The 14,383-nt window shown below is 41.3% G+C and overlaps 1 protein-coding gene across 3 annotated transcripts in view; it reads left to right on the top strand.

The window, feature by feature from the left end:
* The window catches only part of TRIP11 (thyroid hormone receptor interactor 11), a 46,266-nt gene that overhangs the window by 23,073 nt on the left and 8,810 nt on the right, over nt 1-14,383 (top strand). For all 3 annotated transcript variants that reach the window (XM_061611973.1, XM_061611972.1, XM_061611971.1), the window contains 3 exons: nt 1,723-1,886; nt 2,045-2,148; nt 2,820-2,919. In XM_061611973.1, coding sequence (XP_061467957.1) covers nt 1,723-1,886; nt 2,045-2,148; nt 2,820-2,919 — 368 coding nt within the window. The remainder of the gene's footprint in view (nt 1-1,722; nt 1,887-2,044; nt 2,149-2,819; nt 2,920-14,383) is intronic.

Here is a 14,383-nt window from a genome sequence, read left to right as displayed (position 1 = left end):
CTTTGTTTTCTTGAGCTTTGTCAGTATCTGGGATTCTGGTCAACAACTAGTTATGTTGAAGTGTCCTGTCCAGAAGTTCTATTGACACTACTGTCTCTTCTTTTGCTCTCTTTCAGAGAGTAATGAACTTGTCAGCTGAATAATGTGTCAGTATAATACAGCCATCACTGAATAATGTTTAGGCTTCTAACGGTAACACAGGGCCCACTTGTAACTTTTTCCCATTCATACCGTTCTCTCTTTCTGTCCTCCTCTTTCTTTCCTTTTTTTCTCCTCACTTTTTAAAAGGTGGGTAGAAGGGGGAAATGCTGGTGTTTTCACTTGTACAGCCAGCCCAGAAAAAGTTGCTATTAGGATAATGCCCGAAAAATAGGAGGAAAAAAGAAATGAAAAGGGGGGTTGGAATTGAACCACAAGGTTAGGTAAAAAGAAAAAGTCCTGAAATGGTCGATTAGAAAGTACATCAATGAATATGTATAACAGGAGTATTAATATCTTAATGCATGCAAATATAAATGTTTTATTCTTTAGGGAGGGAGCCAAAGGGCCTTGTTTGATCTACCCTGTACATCTGGGAAAGCGTGAAGAAAGGCTAAAGTGCTGGAGATTTTTAGATTAGAAAAAGGTGACTAAGAGAGGACATGATACAGGTTTAAAAAATTGTGTGAGGAAAGTGGATAAGAAAAAGGATTCCCCGCCCCCATCCCAATAATGCTAGAACTCAGACCGTGAAATTGATTGGCAATTGATTCAGGAAAGACACAAGAAAGCAAAGACACAACTCATTTATGGGAAACACTGACAGAAGACTGATGATCATAACTGGTTAGATGGTTTGAAAAGGAGCTTACACAAATTCATGGAGAAGTTATAAGAAGAGCCTGCTAGATCATGCCAATGGCCCATCCAGTCCAGCATCCTGTTCTCACAGTGGCCAACCAGTTGCCCATGGGAAACCCACAGGCAAGACCTGCTGTTTCCGGCAACTGGTATTTGGAAGCATACTGCCTCCGCCTGTGGAGGCAGAGCATAGCCACAATGGCCGATAGCCATTGGTCAATGGTTACTACCCACCTAGCCTAAGTGGAATCTCCATGTTACAGAGTTAGATAGCTTCTGAATGTCAACTGCTAAACAGCGGTAGTAGGAGAAGACTGTTGCCTCCATGCTCTTTTTCTTGTCCTGGAAGTGCCTAGCTGACCATTAATGAAGTGGGGCACTGACCTAGATGTACCTCTTAGTTTGGTCCAGCTGAGCTCTTGTGTACTTCTCAGCCACCCCATTGAAGTGGCAGAAGCATATGGGTGGGGACGCACTTGCTTTCTTTTGATCCCAGCTTTATATCTCATAATATATTTCATATCCGGCTATAAAAACTGACATTTCTGTTGAGTGAGGTCACTTTAATCACCCCCCCCATTATTTAAGTCTGAAGACAATGAAATACCTGTTTATGTAACTAGAATTGCTTCCAGAATAGAATTGTGTTTTTTTTCCTTACAGTACCTTTTTTCTTTTCTGCCAAGGAGTTGAATTGCTTTTTAGAGAGGAAAAGTTTAAACTCTTCTTTCTGGAAAGAATGCCTACAGCAGCTCTTTTCATGTTTATATTTTGAAGCTGAGGTCACAACAGCCAAATATCTAGAGCCCCAAAGATACAGGAACTGCAAAAGTAATTTTTATATGTATACAACCTGGCTAATAGTACATATTTTCCTTGAAGCCACCAGGCTAGTATGCAGGTGGAATCCTTGCAAGAACAATTGAACCTTGTTACCAGGCAGAGAGATGAAACTGTCCTTCAGCTAACAATTTCGCAAGACCAAGTGAAACAATATGCTGTGTCCCTGGCCAATCTGCAGATGGTGCTAGAGCAGTTCCAACAAGGTAAGTTAACTCCTCCAGATATAAGAAGAATGTCTGTCTAAAACTATAATAGTATTTTGGAGACAAAAAAAGCTATTCTCTGAACAACCTGATTTAATAATTCAGATTCCATTAAAAAAGCCTAAAGTAAACTTAAGTGTACTTAATTTTATCTTTAGAAGAGAAAGCTATGTATTCAGCCGAGCTACAAAAGCACCAAAGGCAGACTGCAGAATGGAGAAAAAATGCAGAGCAACTAGAAGATAAAGTGGTTTCGTTGCAGGTAGGTTGAGATGGTTCTGTAATGCAGTCTGATTTGTTTTAGTTGGCATTGCAGACAATCGCAGCAGTGGCAGAAAGGTGGAATAGAAATTGATGGGAGTAAGATAGTGGATGACTGCCATGGAAAGATAAGAGGTTAAACTGAGGGGAAGGATTTGAGGGAGGAATAGAATCTGCTTGATCGTGCCACTGAATATTTTCTACAAGCTAGGACCAAAATTCTTCCCATATGTGATAAACATGTTTGTTTTTTAAAAAAGTCTATACCTCAAGAGTTGGAAAATAGGTGGTAGATCTGCAGCAACTCACATGGTTTTGTATGCAGTCACAGTTTATATACATCAAGGGTCAGCCCTGCCATTCAGCAAGGTGAAGTGATGTACCTAAGGCAGTACCAACAGGGGTAGAATATAAGAACCACCATGCTCTGAGAGTTGCCAGAAATAATGTTCAGCATTAGTCATTACATATAGTAAGAATTTACCCATTTTGGTGGTGTGACTCAAGGAATATAACTCCTAAATGCTAGCTGTAAAAGGTTTGACCTATACATAGTGATGTGTGTTTAGTCCAGCTGGCTGACCTGATTTTGAACTGGGTTTTGTTATGTTGATAGCATAGCCTAACTATCACAGCATAAGGTTCCTAATAGTGATCTACATCATGTTACAGGAAAACTTAGAGGAAGCAAATGCAGCATTAGATTCTGCATCAAGGCTAGCAGAACAGCTGGATCTCAAAGAGGAGCAAATTGAAGAGCTTAAAAAGCAAGGTAACAGAAGTTTGTAAACAGTAGACTGTTATGTAACATACCTGTTTCACTTTTCTTATGAACAAAAAGTATAGGCATCTGTGTTGGCCCACAAGGAAATTTCCAAAACCCATATTGGGGCAATACTTTTTATTAGGCCAACAAAAAGGTCTCAAAATAGCACACAAGCTTTCGAGATCTCTAAGACTCTTCATCAGACTAGATCAGCCTTTCCCAGCCAGTGTGCCTCCAGATGTTGTTGAACCACAATTCCCATCTTTCCTGACCATTGGCAATGCTGGCTGAGGCTGATGAGAGTTGTGGTCCAACAACATCTGGAGGCACACTGGTTGGGAAAGGCTGGACTAGATGATAAACCAAGCAAATGGAGGGGGAATAAAAGTTTCCTCTCCTCCCCCGCACATCCCCAAATGCTCCGGAGGGTCCCCCAACCCTTTGGAGTTAATTTTGAGGGGGAGGTGATGGAAGAGAAAGCTGTATTGTGCATGGAAGTCCATCGCACTAGTGGAGCTGCAGGATTGAATTAGAGGCTTTAAGCTGGAATGTGGGAGAAGGTAGCAGGCATTCAAGTGAGGCTCTGTTAGGTGCTAGGCTGGTTTCAGGTAGTTGTTGGTGTTATTTATTATCTGCCCTTTACCAGTAGGTCCCAGTATGGGTCACAACAATATAAAATACATTGTTAAAACAGTTTAAAACAAATTGCATTCACAACTAGAGAGGGCCCTAAAATGTACTTTTCAAGTGTCAGAAGCCAGGGTGAAGAGGTGCTTCTTCAGCACATGATGAAAGCTTTACAGTGAAGGTACCAGACACATCTGCGGGGGGGAGGATTCCACAACCTAGGAGTTGCCACATAAAATGTCCTCTCTCAACCCCCCCCCCCAAACTTCAGAGGGCAGTGGAACCACCAAGACAGTGGTTGAACCAAGACGTCCTGGGAAGGAGAAACATACTATGGTTGATTCTCCATCTCTGGAAATACTAAAACCAGCTGTTAACCAGGTCTGTCTTTTGAAGACAAAACACACAGGTTCCTTGGTAGGGGGAAAAGAATAAAGAGAAACTAGGCAGGTCTTGTATTAGCAAAGATAGAGTTGAATTTTTGTTGGTGTACTAGATGGGTGGCAGGGCGGAATAGAAACCAAATTGGGTAGCTTTACCTAGCAGTTGGAGGGAATGTTCCCTCTGAGAGCAAAGTCCCATCTTCAAGTGGTATAAGATTGTCTTCCTCCAGTTTAGGATTCTGCTGTCGGATGGCTGAATTTTGTATTTCTGAGGTCACACAAAAATAAAGGTAGCCATACTGGCCCTAAAGAAAAATTTAATCCATTTAACAGCAGATCCTAAATTGGAGGAAGAAGATGGAGAGACAACTGGGTAACAGCTAACTTTTATATTTCTTGTTGTTATTATGTGCCTTCAAGTCGTTCATGACTTATGGCAACCCTTGTAATTTACTAATGCAGAAACTCTTGCAAACTCCCATTGGTGGTACATGCCCTGGTCACCTCTTGTTTGGATTACTGTAATGCGCTCTACGTGGGGCTACCCTTGAAAACGGTCCGGAAACTACAACTTATACAAAATGCGGCGGCTCGACTACTTACAAATTGTCGTCGCCGGGAGCATATCACTCCAGTGTTGTTCGATCTGCACTGGCTTCCAGTTGTTTTCCGGGCCCAATTCAAGGTGTTGGTACTAACCTTTAAAGCCCTACACGGTCTCGGCCCAGTTTATCTGATGGAGCGCCTCCAACGCCACCAATTAAGCCGCCCGACAAGATCAGCCACACATGGCCTTCTCTCAGTCCCGCCAACTAAAACAGCTATGTTGGTGGGGACTAGAGAGAGGGCCTTCTCTGTGGCGGCCCCCACTCTCTGGAACTTCCTTCCGTATGATCTCCGGCATGCCCCTTCCCTGAATGTATTCCGCCAGGCCTTGAAGACCTGGCTTTTCAGACAGGCCTTCGGGACTTCCGGGGAGGGTTAATCTCTATGACTAATTGCCTATTACTCTGAACTGTCATTGTTTTATAGTTTTTATCGTTTGTATTGTATTATTATGATGTATTTTATTGTAACTGAAATGTACGTCGCCTAGAGTGGCCATCGGCCAGATAGGCGACACATAAATTAAATTATTATTAAATTATTATTAAACTAATTAATAGATCTTCCTTTTACTTTCTGAGAATACACACTAAATGTTAAGAATATAGTTACTAGCTTCCCAGTTCCAAATACAGCTCTATACTTGAGTATCTTTTTCCAGCATTCTATTATAATGCATGAAAATGATAACAGTCATAAAATAATAGCGCACAGGCAATCAACCTTTTGAAGGGAATAGTTGGATCAAATATCAGATTTTTTAAATGAAGTTTTAAAGCTTTGCCGTGACAGGCCAGCAGTGTGTGTTTGCAATCATTCCTTCTACTGGGAGGAAAGGATCTTCTTCTTTAATAAAAATAATAATAATGTTTTGCCCATGTTTATGTTTGCTCTGCTAGGCAGTTTTACAATAGGGCAGGAATTCATAGATATTGTATGGATGTACATTTATGTATTTGTTCATTCAATTTAGTTTGATTAAAATCCATTGGATTAAATCTAGGGAAGTATCAGTGAACTTCCACACAGGCAGCAGACTAGCTGAGCCCCTTCCCGTGGAGATTCCTGTATCCCCTGGAAATCTGTCTTGAGGGTCAAGGGTACCACTGAAATGGCTGGGATGAGGCTCAGGGAACTGCAGTGGGAGGGAGCATTGGGAACACTTTGGAAAGACATTTTCTTCATGAAATCACACACGGATGTGGATCCGTCCTGTTATTAATTCCTACAGTTAGGAGAATTCAGAGTTTCCACTTTTAAACTGATCATTTAACTAAGTGCAAGTGGTGCAACCAATGCCTGCATGGAAGATAGAAGCTTCTTTGATGGAAACTACATTCCCAAAGAAAAATTGCCATTGGCAGAATGAACATACTGGAGTAATGTGTATCTGCAGGGGGGGATGATAAACTGCCGCACCTGTGTGTTTGCATTCTGCTTTGTGAGAACTGAGAGGAGATACTGACGATCTGCCATGACTTCACCTGATTTGCAGTTTGGCTCATTTTTCTCTAGCTACCCTCTCTGCATATATCTTGTTTTTCCTATGTTCACTTGAACATGTGCTGTCTGTGATAACAACAGTGGGCTATATTCCAGAGTTGTCATTTGTGTTGGCTCTAGCCCTCACTCGAGCTAAACAACAGTAGACCATTATATGCCTTTTTGAACTATTGTACAAACTATGAGGAAAATAGAAACAGGAGATATATGGGGATAATAATAAATGGCCTACCTTACAGGGTTACCATTTCATATGTATGAAATACTGTCAGTATTGTGAAGCATAGTGTAAATGCTAAGTATTATGGAACCACAGTGAAGTTAAATGTTGCTCTTTCCTTGCGAGGACTCATGAATTCCCTTTTCAAAAAATGATTAAATTCTCAGATCAAAAAGCTTTTAGTTTAAATGAAAACTCAGTGAAAGCTTTTAGTTTAAATGAAAACTCAACGTGCTTACAAATTCACTCATGCACAAACAGTAATGGAAATTGTAAATTTAAGGTGCCCTCCTTACCTTCTGTGTCATGTCAGCATAAATCCAATATACAGTAATCATGCTGTGTTTGCCTACAACTTGGCCTCCTTTATTTTTTATTAGCACTCCCAAGTGTTGTTTGAATGTTGCTGTAATGTATTTTATTTAACATACAACTTGGCCAGACAGTAGAAGGATTTGCCAGGATAAACTTTTTTTTTAAGAAAAAGGTAATCATTTTTTCTTTGTGACAGAATTTGAAATGAAATTTATGAGGTAAAGCTATGTAGGCCGCCTTACGTTTTGTAAGCCAATTTTAAGATTAATGGTCTCTTGACAGAATAGCCCAAGCGTATTAATAAGGACTTCTCTTAGTGGAATATAAGTAAGGTTCTTTTTGTGGGAATATTGTGTATAACTTATACATGCCTTAATGGATCCTGCTCAAAACAGCTATTGGGCAAGATGCTGATTTCTCTTGAGATAATAGTTAGTAGCATCAGCCAATCTAAACATACTAGCAAACCCTATGGCTCCGTCAGGAGAGAGACCTCGGGGTTGTAGTGGACAGCACGATGAAAATGTCGACCCAGTGTGCGGCAGCTGTGAAAAAGGCAAATTCCATGCTAGCAATAATTAGGAAAGGTATTGAAAATAAAACAGCCGATATCATAATGCCGTTGTATATATCTATGGTGCGGCCGCATTTGGAATACTGTGTACAGTTCTGGTCGCCTCATCTCAAAAAGGATATTATAGAGTTGGAAAAGGTTCAGAAGAGGGCAACCAGAATGATCAAGGGGATGGAGCGACTCCCTTACGAGGAAAGGTTGCAGCATTTGGGGCTTTTTAGTTTAGAGAAAAGGCGGGTCAGAGGAGACATGATAGAAGTGTATAAAATTATGCATGGCATTGAGAAAGTGGATAGAGAAAAGTTCTTCTCCCTCTCTCATAATACTAGAACTCGTGGACATTCAAAGAAGCTGAATGTTGGAAGATTCAGGACAGACAAAAGGAAGTACTTCTTTACTCAGCGCATAGTTAAACTATGGAATTTGCTCCCACAAGATGCAGTAATGGCCACCAGCTTGGATGGCTTTAAAAGAAGATTAGACAAATTCATGGAGGACAGGGCTATCAATGGCTACTAGCCGTGATGGCTGTGCTGTGCCACCCTAGTCAGAGGCAGCATGCTTCTGAAAACCAGTTGCCGGAAGCCTCAGGAGGGGAGAGTGTTCTTGCACTCAGGTCCTGCTTGCGGGCTTCCCCCAGGCACCTGGTTGGCCACTGTGAGAACAGGATGCTGGACTAGATGGGCCACTGGCCTGATCCAGCAGGCTCTTCTTATGTTCTTATGTCATCATGTAAATCTATAATTGTGCCTCCATTCTGACCTTAGATGCTTTCGTGTTATAGGGAGAGTTGCATTTTTTGGACTGAGATGGTCCATCAGACACTGGATTTGCAAAAATAGCCCTCAGTCCTGTCAGCCCCTGTTCACTGCTCTTTGAATGCTTCTGAGTGACAGGGTATAGCCTAATGGTAACCACACTTGTATACGTCACTGGAGATTGCTGCACACATGAGGCAGTCCCCATGTAATTGCCTCAAGCCTGTGAGCTGGGTTCTGCAAAAATGCTACTTCAGTATCAGTTTGGCCAGGGAAGAGCAATTGATCTTGGCTTCTTTTTTAGCTTGCCTTATCCCTAATGGCTCAGGGCTGGTGATGGTTAGAAACACTCCAGATCATATGTTTTAAACTGGTGTTCAGGTAGTCAGCTTCAGTTCTGAATTTTGAATGTCTTCAGGAGAGAATATCTGTAGGAACATCACACCAGCCTTCTCTTGGCTCCATTAGCTGGTTGTTTTCTTTGCACTTTACTGTGTGTGTTGGAGTGGGGAGTACATCTGTATTTTGAAGGAATATTTTTATCATACTTCCTACTTAGAAAAGGAAACCCAAAGTAGTTTACAATTAACCAAAAACAGAATACAAAATATAAACTTCTTCTCTTAAAGGATGTTTTGAGTTGTTTTTAGCAAAGAAAACCAAGAGACTTCACCTTCCTCATCCAGTAGTGGCTCCTGCATCTCTCTTGCTCACCAGATGGGAAAAACAATGTTTGGGGTCACTGAGGCGATTGCGGGTGTAAAGAAAAGTTGGTCATGGTAAATCAGCGGGAAGGACTGTGAGCTCAGTGCAGTTTGGGTACTGAAAACAAATTTCTAGGCTCAGAATGAGTTCAGAGGCTCCCTGTCCTTTAGTTCTAACTTTGTCTGTGATATTTACCTCTGAATTATATAAACATTGCTCTAAATTCCAGCTGTGTGACTGCAGTCTGGACTTTCCTAGCTGAAGTAGGATAATGTCACATAAAGCACAAACTGCATTCTGCAACCAAATATCCATGTGCTGCACGTTCATGCCCCTTTTAACCTTTTGAATTGCCCTGTTGGTACAGGCACATAATTGTTTTTCAATTTACATAGCCTTATTTTAATTAGACAATGAACTTGGTAGGCTGACTGGTCAAATATTCAGTGAAATAACTGTGTGGGCAGCAGCTTATTTTATTTCATTATGGTGCTATTTGTTAGCAAGAGCAGAAGTGAGAGTTGTTGGTGCCCTAGCCCTGCAGCAGTTGGGGGCAAGTGTTGCAGCGTAGCAAAGTCATTCCTGTTGTTCACCTGCTATACCTGCAGGCATCTCCCAATAGAAACCCAAAAAGTAAATCATGACAAAAGTCACTGCCTAGTAGCTCCATCTTGCTGCAGTAATTGGCAAGGAATAGGTCACTGATCTATCTGGCAGCCCTGTAAAGGGCCTGGGAGGGATTAGTCTAAAAGCAGTAACTGTTGAAAGAATTAGTGGTACTGGTTGAATTAAAATGCACCAGGTGCTACTGCAAGCATGGCATTGAAACCAAAACACTTTTGTGTTCTGATAATGCTTTAACTATACAAGTTTATTATTTGAATGGGCAATGAATCAAAAAAATTTTTACCAATCCAGTGTCCAGCTGCAATTTTTTACCCATGACTAGGAATTTGGGTGATTGTTTGATTTGTCAGTCTGTGGTGGTTTGACAGTAGGATGAATCTGCCTCTTAACAGGCTTCAATTACTTTTGTTTGTTTGTTTGTTGCATTTATATACCGCCCCATAGCCGAAGCTCTCTGGGTGGTTTACAACAATTAAAACATTAAAAACAAACATACAAATTCAAAAACACATTTTTAAAAAGCAATTTAAAAACACATGCCTGGGAAAGAGGAAAGTCTTGACCTGGCACCAAAAAGATAACAGGCACAGCTCATCAGGGAGATCATTTCATAGTTTGGGGGCCACCACTGAGAAGACCCTCTCCCTTGTTGCCAGCCTCCCAGCTTACCTCCGAGTAGGCACCTGGAGGAGGGCCTTGGATGTTGAGTGTAGTGTACGGGTGGGTTTGTGTCGGGAGAGGTGTTCCAACAGGTATTGTGGTCCTAAGCCATATATGGCTTTATAGGTTAAAACCAGCACCTTGAATTGAGCTCTGAAACATACAGGCAGCCAATGCAAGCAAGCCAGAATCGGTTTTATATGTTCGAACTGTCTGGTCCCTGTTACCAATCTGGCCACTGCATTTTGCACAAGCTGCAGTTTCTGAACCGTCTTCAAAGGCAACCCCACATAGAGTGCATTGCAGTAATCTAACTTGGAGGTTGCCATGGCATGGACAACTGAAGCCAGGTTATCCCTGTCCAAATAGGGTCGTAGCTGGGCCACCAACCAAAGTTGGTAGAAGGCACTCCATGCCACCGAGGCTACCTGAGCCTCAAGTGACAGAGATGGTTAGGAGAACCCCCAAGCTACGAACCTGCTCTTTCAGGGGGAGTGCAACCCCATCCAGGACAGGTTGGACATCCACCATCTGGTCAGAAGAACCACCCACTAGCAGCATCTCAGTGTTGTCTGGATTGAGCCTCAGTTTATTAACCCTCATCCAGTCCTGGTTCAGCACATTGACAGCCTCACCTGAAGAAGATAAAAAGGAGAAATAGAGCTGTGTGTCATCAGCATACTGATGGCAACGCACTCCAAAGCTCCGGATGACCGCACCCAACGGTTTCATGTAGATGTTGAACAGCATGGGGGGACAGACTACTGGATTATAAATGTTAATTTTAATTTAGAATTCAAAAGCCACAAGAATGGTACCACTCATTAACCTAGGCTGCCCTGTATAAGAGTGCTCAGCTGAATTGCTATGTATATAGCAGCCAGTTCCCAACATTCCTTCTTTGCCATTCTCTGTCAGCATCCTGAATGAGACATAGGACATTTCGCAGGTGTTTGAATGAGAAATAGAACACTGGGCAAGTTTATGCAGATAAGAGCTGATCACTCTCTGTGATGCTATTGAGTTCTGTAAGACATAGAACCTGCTTCTCACCTCAGAAACTAAGATTAACCACTGGTGTTCTTGAGTGCATGCCATGGCTCTACACCATATAAGTAAATCGCTGCCATTTGTTCCTTCTGGAGAAAAGTAAAGTGCACTTGGAACAATATTGTAGCAAAGGCAAAACCTGCCCACTACTTCAACACTGAATGAAAAAAGCCAGCAGAGCAATTCAGGAAGGAGAAATTCTCTTCCTAATCTGCCTTTCAGTAGCTCCACAGTCTGCTAGGAGGGAGGAGCATTATGTTTCTGAAGCTTCTATCCTTCTCAGTCCCTGGAGGCAATTTGGGGTGCACAAGGGCTAGAACTCAGTTTGGAAAAGCCAGCATGGCCATGCCTGTGGGCAGCGGCTTCAGTAATGGATGGGAGGGCTGGGGATGGAAGAACTCTGCATCTCTAACTTCTCACCTTCCTGTTCTTTGTGGCTGTCGCTGTATAGTGGGTAGAACAAATTGCAGAATGAGGCCTGCTTTAATGTTGTGGAGTGCAGGTGGAGAAGATTTGAAAGAATTGGTGAGTAGGGAGACAGAACCTTCCCTTTGTGGTTAGCTTAGAAGTGATAGTCAGCATTTTGGCAAGCTTGCCACAAGTAGAGTCAAAGATATAAAAGAGTGTCTGTAGAGCAAGGGTGGACAAAAAGTCGACTGGGTTCTCCTGGTAGATCTCTGAGTGATTTGCAAAAGGTTAGCAAGGGTGTCAGATTCCCAGTTGTTCAGCGGTTGACAACAACAGAAATACATTTACCTCTTTAAATAAGGCTGCCGAAATGAAGATAACTTGGGGGGTAACCAGGAGTGGCCTTGTGTGTGGCAAGAAAGGACTGTGAGCTCAGTTCAGTTTGGGTACTGAAAACAAATTCCTAGGCTCATAATGAGTTCAGAGGCGCACTGTTCTTTAATTCTAACTCTGTGTCTTGTAACTGGCTGTAGCTGGTAAACCTTGAGCTTCTAGTAAAAAACAAAGTAACCTAAAAGTCTGCCCTCCCTTGCTCTAGCCTACTGGCAGCGTGAATTGAGAGTGGATGGTAGTGAGTAGGGTTGGGGATGGGATTGGGACTTAGAGCTCTTTCCTTCCTAGCACCCATCAGATATGGTGAGTGCTAGTTTAAAAAAAAATAAAAATAAAGGAGACTGCATTCAAAAGATGTTATTTGTACAAGAAAACATATAATGTCCTGTTGAACAGTGGCCAGATACATTCCCAGACACAGATTAGTTGGCCCAAGCTGCTGACGGGTTTTTAAATGGATTGTTTTGGCAGGAGAAATTATATTAATGGAAAAACATAAGATATACCAGATGCAGGTTTTTGAATTTCCATAAATGGTTAACAAATTACAGGAGAATATTGTACATATCTAGTATATAGAAGTCCATGCTGAAATTTGGCTCTGTCCTGTCCTGTATGATATCCTTTTCAAAAGCAGATCATATGGCAAAATTAAACATTAGAGGGGAAAAGGTGTTTGTTTTATTTGAGAGCTCATTGAGCATTCAGCCTTGTAATTGTAGATGTAACATATCAAACTGATGCTTTTATAAAAGGAATAATTTACCAAGACAACTTTTTTGTTTTATTTCATTTATATTCATACTTACATACCCCCCCCATCTCTACAACAACTCTGTGGAAAGTTGGGCTGAAAGATAGTGAATGACCCAAGGTTATTCATTGAGATCTTTATGGCTGAGTTTAGAATTAAGCTTGAGTCTCCCCAGTTTTAGTCTGACATACTAATCTGGCTTTCCCTTTCCCATTTTTTTTCTGTCAAAGAAAAGATAGAAGGGTGATCTGAGTGCTTTGTTTCAGTCTAACTTTCCTAACATTTGTTAGAAATGGTCTTGGCCATTTTTATTCATAACTGGACATCCTGTTTTTGTTTAAGAGCTGCACTCATATAGTTGCACAAAGGCCTTATTAAAACGATTAGCAAATGGTTGCTGATCCTTTTAAATCTTATATCTTCTCAAATGGCAAATCTCAACTCCATAGATAAATGGGCTTTGTAATTTTTATGTCTCTTTAAAAATAGATGACCTATTTAAATAAAAATTCAACATGTGCACCCAACTATGTTTGGAAGATCAAATCCTAGCTTATTAAACCAGGACATGCACAAGCTCTGTGCACCCACACACAGCCCCCTTGCATGAGAGGGAAACAAGGCAGGAGGCTACAGTTCACCACAGCTTCTCATTAAGTACAGACTGGGAGCTATGATTAATGGCTTCCAAACAAACCAAGATTTATAAGTCAACCTTAAACCATGGTTTTGTATGATAGCTCATTTGGAACCCATTAAACCATAGCTTCCTGTTTGGACTTAATGAAAAGCTGTGGTTAACTGTGGCTTCCGGGCATATTTCTTGCTTGTGAGAAGGAGCTATGTGTGGAGCTTAAATATATCCTGGTTTATTTGGCCTGGATTTAATCATATAGCCCAGGTCATTCTCATGTTTTGAATCAAAACCAAACAACTTCAAGAGTAGCCTTTCACTGTATTGCTGTTTCAGCTTGTTTTGTGTGCACCCCAAACTGAGGTTTCATCTTGCAGGCATCAAGCAAGACACTTGAGAAAGAATTTTTCTTTTCTCCGTTTTTGGGATCAGTGTCATTATTTTTAAGTAAGCCTTGCTGTACCTTTATGGATCAGACAGTACTTAATAAAAGGGCTACAAATGAGGTAGATACTATCTCAGATTCATATATTTGGTTTTCTGTAAAGTCAGATTTTTGCTGGTACTGTGCAGTAGTGTGTTCTCAAAATTTTACCTCCTAGAGCTAGTGCCCACGAGGCTTGCTTCCCACGCCTACCGCATGTACAACCTACACAGCAGCACTGTGTATGCTTTGCCCCATAGCCTGCTTAAAATGAAATGAGATTGAATACATTTTTATTTCACTGTTAACATGACATATAGGTACATGTGACTAAAAGCTGTGACCTCCTAAAAGTAGCTAGATCAATCTACGTGCTGTCCCTGCAAAATACCTCTGAAAATCCCTTTGCTGACTTATTGCTGCCAGTCTCTGCTGGGGTTTGAGGGGTCTACTGTGTCTAATTTTGTGACTCAAATGAGCAGTTTATATCAAGTGAGATGAAAGTTATATAAGCTTATATGTTTGCTGTTGTTTACAAGGAGTTTTGCAGTGCATTCCTACACATGTTTATTTTGAAGTAAGTCCTACTTTGTTCACTGGGGCTTACTTCCTAATAAGTCTGTTTAGGATTATAGCTTTACCCACTGAAGGCTGAATCACTCTAGGAGACCTTTATATTTTCCAGATTTATCTAATTTAACTAAGGTGGAATAGATTATTTCCCTAGCCTTGTGTTTTGGATTTGTTCTGCTGTCTCTGATTTGGCTACCTTTCTACTCTATGGCCTGGTTCACATGTCACGTTAAATCATAGTTAATATTTAAGTATG

This window comes from Rhineura floridana, chromosome 2, assembly GCF_030035675.1.
Source record: "Rhineura floridana isolate rRhiFlo1 chromosome 2, rRhiFlo1.hap2, whole genome shotgun sequence".
Lineage (NCBI taxonomy): Eukaryota > Metazoa > Chordata > Lepidosauria > Squamata > Rhineuridae > Rhineura > Rhineura floridana.
The sequence above is the reverse complement of the archived record's forward strand: the minus strand, read 5'-3'. Positions and strand labels throughout refer to the sequence as shown.